The sequence below is a fragment of the Sardina pilchardus genome, chromosome 16 (assembly GCF_963854185.1).
Source record: "Sardina pilchardus chromosome 16, fSarPil1.1, whole genome shotgun sequence".
In the NCBI taxonomy this organism is placed as follows: domain Eukaryota; kingdom Metazoa; phylum Chordata; class Actinopteri; order Clupeiformes; family Clupeidae; genus Sardina; species Sardina pilchardus.
The window spans coordinates 4,557,742-4,569,274 of NC_085009.1; the positions used below are offsets into that span (position 1 = coordinate 4,557,742).

Genomic DNA, 11,533 nt, shown 5'->3' on the forward strand with positions numbered 1-11,533 from the left:
GCTTGCGGCTCACCTGAGCATGATGTTCTTCTTCTTCTTCAACTCAATGTAGCTGCATCACAACTAATTGAGGCAGTGTTTAGTGAAGTTAAGGAAAACCTTGCCACTAAAATAAGTCAAGAATCTTCAAAGAGGGGAGTGTCTCCATTGGCCAGTCAGACAGCAATGAAAGCTGTATGCAGGTCTTTAGAGGATCTAAAAAAGACTTTGATTGGGGATGACATATGTGTCTCCTCTGCCAGTGGAGTACAGCTGTCTAAGAGTTCTGAGAATGCAAATGTTGTTCCTGAAATGTCAAGTGCAAACATGCTACCTGAAGCAAGGACTCCGTCAACAATTTCTCTCGGTTCTCAGACACCACATACTGCCACTAAGAGTGTGTCACTTCCCAATTTTTATCCTATTCTTGCCAGTGAAATTCTTCAACATTTTTCTTCAACACCTTTTAAGGACCATGTTCGTCAAATATTGAAGAAAGAATATAAACATTCGCAATCTATGAATGACATACCATCAGGACTACAACAGAGACAGGAGTCAGAGGAGAAGTATTTTACAAGGGACATGCTACGACTCGTACGTAGTGAGCTAGTTGCTTCAATGTCCAGACAAAATGTCTCCATGTCGCCTGAGACTACTCCAAGGCCTTCCTCGGCACCTGAGGATGACACACTCCAACTGCTTAATGCAGTTGCAATAAAACTTATCAAAAGTGTTTATGGTCAAGTCAAAGAAAAACTGACTGCTGCACTCAAACAAGAAGCTCCAAAGAGGGGGTTGTCTCCTTTGGCTAGCCAGACAGCAGTTAGTGCTGCATGCAGAACACTGAATTTCATCGAAAGGACTCTCATAGATGGGGCTAGAAGCCCATCCACCTCACTATCACAACTTCAACAGAGCAAGGATTTTGGAGTGGAGGCGGCCTCTGATGAAACCTTGCAGGTAGAACATCCACTGTCCAGTATTGATACAGTTACTGATGGAGAGTGGATATCATCTTCTAAACTAGACTTTATTTCTATATGTCTGGCTTCATCGGTGTTAGATATGGTGTATCAAGATGACAGTGCAACTAATTCAAAAACATCTTTGAATGAGCTTGAAGCAAAGAGTTATTCATCAGTGTCTATTATTGCTCCCTCTAAACCAACATGCCCTGCTAATAAAAGGTCATTTCGAGCAAGGAAGTGGTCATCATGCTCAGCCTTTCAGAAGCCTGTAGACATTGATCAAACCACTGCAGTTTGCAGCAAAAGCCTTGAGGTTTTGCCCAGGACTGAAATGACGAGTAACAATGAGGACCGACTCGAAAGCTCATCAAGCGGGCCAAAGTCCATGTCTTCAAGTATCTCAAGTCTCGAAGAAAAGAGAAGCCATGTCTGTTCACCTGTTCCACATAAGGTAATTGCCTCGAGATCGGTCACGAATGTCAGGGAGGGACTGCAAATAGACTACACAATGCAGCCTAAACCTCCATGCAAAAGTGCTCAGTCTCTCCAAACAATACCAGTTGGAACCACCAAAACTTTGGGCAAGAGGAGAGTGAGATTACACACCATCTTCCGCAACCCTGAGTTCTCGGATGAGGAGTCCAGCAACACATCTTGCTCAGCTCCTGAGGACCTCCACACATCTTCCTCCGAAGAGGACAATTGAGCTCTCACCAAAGGCATTCCAAATAGACTCACAGAAAAGTATTTTATGCATTCCCTTTATCCCATGTAATAATAATAATACAAAAATACTTACGCATTAAAAATAAAAATATTCATGCATTCTATCCACTGTCTCCTGTCCCATGGTTTCATGAGGTTTCATTTTTCTCCACATCTTTCCTAAACTTCATGACATTTTCCAACAAGTAGAAAAGAAAGGCCGTAGGGCAGAAAATCTAACCTTACATTTCCCCAGGTTTCCCATCCCATTGTCAAGTGCTGCATGCAACATGTGAATTCATTAATTATTAATTTGCTGGTCAAGTTTAGAAAATTATTATTATTATTATTTTTTTTTAGATATACATTCTTAAAACCCCATATATAAGCAGTGGTGAAAAAATAACTTAAGAATGCTTTTTCTATCATCATGATTGGTCAAGCCTGTTCACACTGACACTTTTTTTTTTTTTTTAGCTCGGGGCACTCAAATTCACTTTCCTATGGAACAGTGCAACTGACCATTGCAAAACGCCTCACGTTTATGAAAGTGGGGCGTAAACAGAAAAAAAATAGGCTTCTGAAAATGTGAGCCGCTCAAAGTTACATTTTCAGCATTTGAGATTGCACGTTTTTTTTTCCCCAACAATGGGTCTTTGCTTAGCTGCCTACCTTGGCAATTTAGCTAAATAGAACACATCAACAACATGATATGATAGAATCATGGCAACAACATGTACATAAGCAATTTCTACCTTGCATGTTTAACACCGACTGCTTTGGAATACTCATGTTTTGCAGGTGAAAAGGCATGTCAGTGTGACTGCAGCCATAAGGGTTGATACAAATGAAGCCCCATGACAAAACATACACAACTTTAAAAGTTGCTCAACTGCCCAGTAATTTATGTAAAAATGAACACATTAACCAAACTAAGACATACATGCCTGCCTTCTGGCTGAACCGTCAGGGACACTGGATGGCAAACTGACTCGGAGAGGAGGAGTGTGTGTGTGTGTGTGTGTGTGTGTGTGTGTGTGTGGGGGGGGGGGGGGGGGGGGGGTGGACTATCATTAGGTAGGCCATGGGTGCCTCTCATTCAGCGTTTATACGTCCTCCCTCGCTCCTCAGGCCTCGATCCTCACTGATCTACATAAAGAGTGATGGGGCAAAAACAATGGGATAGTCTATCCAGTGTTAGTTATAAATCAGTGGGAACACCCCTCGAGGATCGAGGAGGCATGTTGAGAAGCACCTTGAGTGTGTGTGAGAGCTCGGTGAGGCTCTGAAGCAGGTTGGAGTCATCTTTAGACAGAGGTGGGGGAGGGACAGTCAGGCCAAGTCCACAAGCACCAAAACGATCTTTTCCCCCCAGTCTTCCCTGGCATCGTTTCAAGAATATTTGCGTAAACGGATCCATCTCAGTATGCAGGTATGCCTTTTAATTACTTTATCATAGCCATTTCTCAGATGCTTTGTTGCTGGCTATGTGTAGGTGTCTTTTACCTTTTCAAACAGATACTGTGTCTGGTTGCATTATTTTGTGTAAAGGTGCTTTGGCCACAATGTTTTGAAGAAGTCACACCAGAGTCCTGGGCAGCTGAGATTAACAGACAGTTTTAAAAATAAATCATGACAAAAAATACGATACGAATAAAAAAGACGGGTCATAAACACATATCACAGGATCCATTCATCTTGGCTATACAGAGTAGAGATATCTGAAATATTAAACAAAGTAATTCTACCAGTCTTAATGCTGTTGCAACTGCAGTGACATTTCAGTATTTTAGTCATGCTGCCTTCCTCCTCAAAATTCAGGAAGACAGATAACAGTAGCACGCCTTCCTGTTCTACCTTGCTGTGATGCGTGCAGAGAAGAGTGTGCAGAGGTGTTGGGAACATTTATGAAAATCCAGATGTTTGTGAGAGATACAGCATAAACCAAGACAAAAGGACACTGATAGTTTAAGTCATACTGTATGCCCCAGTGGGTGTCAACTGCTGTAGGAGAGAGTTCAGCTCAGCTCAAGTACAGGTCTCCCAGGGTTGAGGGTAATTACAAGAGATGAAGGATTAGCTAAACTGATATTTTTACAAGGAACCAAATTGGTCTAAAACCGATTAAGAAGGCAGGTTCCATCTGTGATAGCAATGTTCAATACCGGGCCTTCTGAGTGGGTATTAGAAATACTACTCATTCCTAACTGTGGGTCAGTGTGGCATTCAAAAATGAGCTTGAAGCCATTATTTTAAGTAAAGCAACTTCATTGTGTTGCTTTATGTTAGTGAAGTAGAGTTTGCATCATTTTGGACATAACCATAACCATAAACACGCCGCTGCAATTTCCCACTGTTGCCTTTCCTTTGAGTCACCAATGTGTATGAATTGTGCAGTTGAAAATGAACTTTCTTTTCTTTTACTCTGCTGTTGTACTGTACATTGACAGTATTAAACTAACTCTAGCTAAATGTGATTGTATAGGTTTCCTGTACATGGACTATTACAGTAGTCTTTAAAGCTTTTTCTCAATGGATATCTCCAATGGAGTTCTCTCCCACACTACCCACTCTCTACGGCTACTCTATCCTGCCCCTCCTTCCCCTCCCCCTCCTCCTCCTGCCCCCTCCCTGAGCAGCAGCTCCTTGGCCAAGTCGGGCCGTCCGGCGCGCACCAGGCAGCGGGCCAGCAGGGGCGCCTTGGGTGTGTGGGAGGGGAGGCTCCTGCGCCACAGGCCCAGCACGTGGAAGGCCTGCTGGGGCAGGCTGTGGGCGGGCGCCCTGAGGCGCGCCAGCTGCACCGCGCTCCGCTTCACCCGCAGCGCCAGCAGCAGCAGCGCCGCCTCCTCCTCGCACAGCTCCTCACACAGCCACGCCAGCAGCTCGTCAGAGAGAGAGTCTGAGACACACACACACACACACACACACACACACACACACACACACGCACACAGAGAGAAAGAAAGAGAGAGAATAGAGATTAGTATTCAGACAAGATTCAGACGGTTTCCTGTATAATCTAGTCCTACTCCTAAATTAAAAGCTTTTGTCAGTGATGTTCATTGAAGTTTTCTTTTAGTTTAGGACTAGGCTTGATCCATGCATTTTAAACCAGCCTTCATCATTTATTAGTTCCAGTTAAAGCTATAGTGGCCTATTTTATCCATTCTATGTTCAATACATTTAATGTAATATTTGTGTCTTTGCCAATGAAGCCAGCAGAAACAAAAACAGTCTGTCAGCATAAGGCCAGATATAGCAGTATCCACAGGCTGTCTTAGTGAGATCGCATACTCCATTAGTTGCTTTATAAATGTTGTTTTTGTGAAATAATATTTACGAATCTCACCGTAATGTGTGTGTGGCATCACTTTTGCACTTGCTAGCCGACTGGTTATTCTCAGTTTCTGATCAATCAAAGGAAAAGTGAGACATATCTTTAAACATCAAAGATCAAGGTTGTCTTACAGGAAGAAGATGCTTAACATCTCCGTAATGACTTTGTTTAAATTACGAAGTTGCTCATGGTGTATACTGTACCTTGGGTAGAGTGAGAGAGAGTTTACACACAGGCTCCACTAGAGGGTGCTGTGGTGAAAGAACAGCTGTGTTATCCATCCAGAGCAGCTGGACTCTTGGGATCCGGTGAAAGACAGCTAAGCCTTTGTAGTGTGGAGAGCTGTAATTCCCAAATGGGTCCACCACGGTCAGTTTCAGATATTCAAAGCTCTTCCGTTGGTTGTGGAAGGTGATGGTCTTTGGAGACTTTGATCCTTGATCAGCTATAACACAACAAACATAAATATGTACTCTCAAGTTCATACATACCGTAGACCCCTCCGCCCCCATCACACACACACAAAAACACACAGTCACACATTTTAATGCCTGTTAGTACACTCAACACACCATTTAGTGCATAGCGTGTATCGTATCAGTATGAGAAGGCAGTGCGTGTGTGAGTACGTGTGTGCGTGCGCACGCGTGTGTGTGTGCAAGTGTGTGTGTGTGTGAGAGTGAGTGAGTGTGGTGTGGTGTGTGAGAGTGAGTGAGTGTGGTGTGGTGTGTGTGTGTCTGTGTCAGAGTACACGTTCATGCCCTGATGGGTCTGTTGTTAAGCAACTTCACTGGAATGCTAATACAAGTGTCAGCATGCTTGTGCACTGCATTCAAAAGTTCCTGGATCCGCTCTGAGTTAAGAAATTATTAATTGAAAATAGAGGTTTTGCAATGCCATGCAAAACAGTTTTGCGCTGTTTAATATTCTGGTATGAGTAATAATGTAAGATTTTGCAAAGTCTGAATACATGTGATGTGAATTAAGGCTGTCTCAGCTGTCTAAGGCTGACTTCTCAGCAACTTCTCATCAACTTTCAGAAAAGGATTGAGTTAGCTAGTTCTTTAGACCAAGGAACAACAGTGTAAAGTGGGGATGGGATATGGCATATCGGTCACTCATTTACATAACTAAAGTAGCTATACCTGACCTGACACCTGTGCACATACCTGTGATGTTCCCGTTGAAGCTCAGCAGCAGCTGGTCTCCCTCGCTCATGGCGATCTCCCCGGAGGGATCGGGCGGGCCGCAGTAGGCCTGGCCCTGGAGTTTGGCCAGCTCCCAGCTCAGGTCTCTGCTGGGCAGGGCTGCCACCACCACGCTGTGGGGGTCCTGCCTCTGACGCCGGAGAACAATGGTTACCATGACGCGGCGCACACTGTCCTCAATCTCCTCCACCATGGCACACAGATTGGAGGATCTAGTGGGGAACTGCAGACGCAACACTATTAGCCTAGAGGAGAGAGAGAGAAACAAGGACAACATCTTGACCACATTTTTACAGAGTTTAAAGATTAATTGTTAATGTGTTATGTTATGTTCTACTATTAGAGACGTGGAGGTCCTTGCTGTGAGATGCACCTCTCAAAGTGCTCCATCAGTTCAAAGGAAACCAGGCCGTTCTGCAGGTTCCTGATGGAGACATCATCTAGAACGTTCCACTGTTCCTCCTTCCAGCCCAACAGAATCAACTGTTCCTTGGCAAACTCTCTGGATGTTTTTACTGAAGCACTCACAGCCCTGGGTGCGTAAACACATATTCTACATCTCAACTGCAATAAACACATACATGCACAACACATAACACAAAGAAAAATACAAAATAATAGATTTTTGATGGTAGATCATACTGTAGATATGACAGATGTTACAAGAATGTAGCCATTATTTGTTTTAGAGTAATAGTAATTATGCTGATACTGTAAACTATGAACAACATTACCACTCTGCTTTGATTGATTAGTATTAAATGTGGTGGTAGCAAGCAAGTGGCAAAGGTGGAAAAGTCCAGCTTCAGAAAGTAAAATTCCAACCATGTATTGGTTGTAGCTGGACACTTAATACAGGTGATCTCACTAAGTAGCTGCTCTATCCAGCTGAAGAGTTGTGCTAGAATCAGCTGAATGAATGGTTGGCACTGATATGTGGTAGGACTTTTACTCTCTCAAGCTGGACTTTCCCCCCTCTGGCAAGTGGGCAGAGAAATATGCAGAGTAGAGTACACTCCCTGGCACTGACTGGGGATCCCATGGGAGACATGCTGGGAACCCTGTGGTGGGTTCTAAACTCCTTTAGCTAGCTTGTCTGCCCTGCGTGTCCGAAGTTTTGACCAGTGTTGGACCACACCATCACACATAGCAGGGTTACAAAGACACACAGATACAGACTAATGGCACATTTCATATAGGCAGGAACAGACGATCAACAAGAGATACAAATGACAGAAAAGCGTTCACAAAATTCAGTGACCACAGGTGAAATAACTGTTGGCGACACTGACAGTTGAATTCAAACTAATCTCATGAGATGACAAGCCTTGGGCGACGTGTGAATCTCTGGCTGTCTGTGCCCAGATAAAGGCCTCCACTCTCACCGCATTCTCTGCTGGAGCGGAGAGTCCTGGATGTAAACAGCGCTGGTCGGCCGCGGTGGACCGGACTCTCCGTCCTCCCCTGGCCGTCGCCTCTCAGGGTTGGGGGGGCAGGGCAGCGTGAGGACCAGGGGCCGGCGGGGGGGCTGGCTGCTGGGGCGGCTGAGGTAGAGGAGAGGGCTGGCGGACAGGACGGCCTGGTACGCGTCCTTGTTGGACTTCAAAGCAGACAGCAGGCTGGGGTCCACCGGCTGGACCTGACACAGGGAAGGACACAGACACCTGCTGAGAGGTGACTTTGTATTTTCATCTTTGGCACAACTGTGGCTTGGCATTTATTCTGCCATACATTTAGTTTTGCTTTTAAATGGTCACAACATTTACAGACTATTCTAACTTTCATTCCATGTTTATGTAGCCTGACCAGCCAGACCCACATCAAGATGATGTAGGGTCTGGGAACTCACCGTAAGCAGGGCTCAATCAGAGGGGTGGATAAACAGTTGTCTTTCAAATTCCCTCTCCGCAATAGGATAACGCTAAACAAATCATCGTCTTGTTTTCAAGAAGCAGGATGCGTAACCTTCCCTCTCCATGCAATAGGATAACGCTAAACTAATCATCTTCTTGTTTTCAAATAGCAGGATGCGTTACCGTCGCAACTTCTGGTCGCATTTCAGTCACCATTATGCTAAGCCCGCTCACCAACTCTAAACACGCTGTGATTGAGCCGTCTGTTTTCTCAGTTTCTCACCTCCTAAGTTCAATGGATCGTGCCTAGACTGCCCCGCCAGCCGAATTACATTTGCTGCCGCTAGGGGCGTCTAGATTTCTACTGTAGGCTAATGTTTTTGTATATAATCGATAATAACAATATTTCAACTCAAAATAGTAAATGTTATGGGGTGATTTTGTTGCCTTGGATGGTATTAAGTCATTTGGATTCTATAGCTAAGGGCACTTTTTAGCATTCTGTCTTGCAATCGAAACAAACTGGATTCAGTGGCCTATTGTATATGTTTCGGCACGATAGGTACTGTACCACAGCTTGAGCCATCACTGGAGACGCGAAGGATCCTGGGAGGTAGTCCAGGCAGATTCTGGGGTCTATGCTCAGCTTTAGGGAGAGACCTCTCTTAGGGATAGTGTAGCTCTCCTTCCTTAAGCAGGACACCACTGCAAACACCCCCAGGGTGTACACGCGCACCTCTGCATATGAACCCTGAGAACACACACACACACACACACACACACACACACACATACGTACATACACGTACACGTGTACATACATGACATAACATGACGTACATAACATCCAGTACATAATCCAAACCCCCCTATCTGTGTGATCATGTGGGATTCTGTGGTCATACAGTAGGTTGAATTGGCAAAGATCTTAATCAACAACAACAACACACCTTCTGTCCATCGTAGTTGCCCTCCACGGACACAGGGTTCACGTAGCTGACCCTTGATGCCTGGTCGACAAACTTCACTATGATGTCGCGGTAGTTGCCGCGGTAGCAGGATCGGAATGGAATCGCCACGGTGATGGGAAAAGAGCACTTGGTGTTGTCGGGCAGCTTCAGCCTGAGGACGCTACTCACTAGCTCCTCCAGATCTGACACCATCAGTGAACTCAGGCCGTTCACCAGGTCACAGGTCATGACCTTCGTCACCCCCAGAGGGGCCGTGATGTAGCAGAGGGTGGGCGCGTCTGAAGCGTGCGTCTGAGGCTTTCCTGTCAGTCTTAGAAGGAGAGGCTGTATTACTGAAGAGAGCACATGCATCCACTGCAGCCATATGTCCCCCGAGTAATTGTTAGTTAGAAAGACAAAAATAAAGCCTAGCTGCTCACACATAGCTCACCCACTTCACTTCTGCACTCACCCTTTCGTGACCCAGCCATGCCTCACTCCTTGATTCTCCTCCTCCAGCGGAGCATCCCTCTGCCCTGTCTGCCGCTCCCTCAAGCCCTCCTCCTCCTCCTCCGGTCCTTCGTCCTCTTCCTCTGTAGCCACACTCGGTGCCGTCCCCCCAGATGACCCACCCGTAGGCTGCCTGTGTTGACCTCCAGCAGCACCATCTCTGTCTGTGGGGGACACGCACCCTGCGTGGTCCTCACCTGTTCCAGGAGTTCGTCGCCCTGTTGACCTCGAGTCCCGCTGGACGTCAGTGTTGTGTGATGAGTGACCCCCGGCTCCCACAGACGACGTGCCGTCTTCAGAGTGTGCTGCACTGCGGACGCTCTCTCCGTCTTGCAGGTCAGTCTGAACAATTTCAGCACTTTGATTGGCTTCTGTGTCTGGATCTGATTGGCTAAGATCCGTCGACATGGTTGCGCTACCCTTATGTTGCTCTGTGTGCGTATGTGTCCCTTGATCATGTGGAGCAGAATGTGCATCCACAGATGCTCTCCTCTCCTCCTGTTGATCCATATCCGCGCATGTGTTCTTCTCCTCAGACAGGGCACTGACGGCTCGGCCAAGTTTCTGTGCCATGCCACTTAGTCTAGACTCCATCCATTGAATATCCTCTAAAACACTACTGACGGTGTCAGTTATCAGGCCACGAGGAGGTTTGTCATCACCTGGAACATCTATCGGAACAGTCTAGTTTGTAATTTATGCATTTCTCTCTATACAACTTTCTACACTCGCAAAGTAAGCATACAGAACAAAAACACATGGTTAACAAAGTGCAAAGTCTTCCTAAAGCTAATTGAATAACTTGGCAAAAAATCAATTGGCTAAGTTAATACCATGATTAAATGCCTAAACAGGAACAATGATGGGTCAGCTCAGTGATTTCATGCACCACGTTATTGTGACACTTGACTCTTTGCCTGATTTTTGCCATTTGTACATATTTAGGGTTACTAGCATTCTAATACTGATACATTATTGCATACTCCGTGTCTTTTAACCTGTTCTACACAATGCCTGCTTACCTGTCAGTGGAGTACACTGCATTCCATTGCCTGCCTGTTGCCACTGTGAGCAGAACTGTGCCGTGGCGCTCGCTGCATGTCTCCAGGCTCGGATCCTCTCAGTGTGCACATGGGCTAGCCCCCTCAGGAGCTCCAGCAGCGTCAGCAGGGACTCGCCAGTGATTCCCTGCCCCAGGAGGAGCTCCTGGCCCTGGGGAAGCTGTCCCTTCTGTCCCCCTCTTGTGGTTTCCCCATCCAAACGATGCTGGATACTATGGGAGATGTCCCCAAGCAGCTGAAGCAGGTGGTCCTCTGTGTGACTTGCTGTCTGAGGGTCCTTGCATTGTTCTTGGGTAGGCTCCACTTGTTGAGGTTCTCTAGTATGGAGTTTTGTCTCCATTCTGAGCTAAGTCTGGTTCCTTTGCTCTATCTCTTAATGCTAGTTCTCCTTACCTACTCGTCCAAGGTTTCACTCACGATACAGTTGGAGCCAAAGCTAACTAGTTACTCCTGCAGAGTAGACTGACTCTTCATTGTATTTTGTAAACATGCTATTTTGGTCTTTCATGCTCTCTCTCTCCCTCACACTCTCTCATACAATCACTGCCTCTCCTCCTCTCCCTCTTACATTATAGCCTCGTGAATGCTATAAAAGGGTGTCCATGGCAACAGGTAGGTGTGCCCGGACACAAAGGGGGCTCTTTTTTTATGGCGAAGAGGACCCTAAAATAAGAGTTATGTCTGTGGACCTGAATGAGACCATGCTCAGCGGCCCAGTAAACAGGTCTCTCCTCTTCAACAATGTATCCAAACGTCACACTCCAGTTTAAATAGCAGTGCACACAAATAAACACACACACACAAAAACACACTTTCTCTCTCTCTCTCTCTCTCTCTCTCTCTCTCACACACACACACACACACACACACACATGCATACACACAATTATGGGCCCTTAACACTTCCTGATGACAGTATACAGGTATGGTCCGCACTCTAAACCCCTACATTCTTTTGT

The 11,533-nt window shown here is 45.9% G+C and overlaps 1 protein-coding gene across 1 annotated transcript; it reads right to left on the reverse strand.

The window, feature by feature from the left end:
• Positions 1-4,240: 4,240 nt before the first annotated feature.
• On the reverse strand, positions 4,241-9,921 carry dthd1 (death domain containing 1). Its single transcript, XM_062517237.1, has 8 exons — positions 9,476-9,921; positions 9,004-9,334; positions 8,625-8,804; positions 7,586-7,839; positions 6,574-6,732; positions 6,162-6,445; positions 5,196-5,437; positions 4,241-4,513 (listed from the first exon to the last, which is right to left on the reverse strand). Exons 1-8 carry the CDS (start codon positions 9,919-9,921, stop codon positions 4,241-4,243), a joined length of 2,169 nt encoding a protein of 722 aa, XP_062373221.1.
• Positions 9,922-11,533: the final 1,612 nt, after the last annotated feature.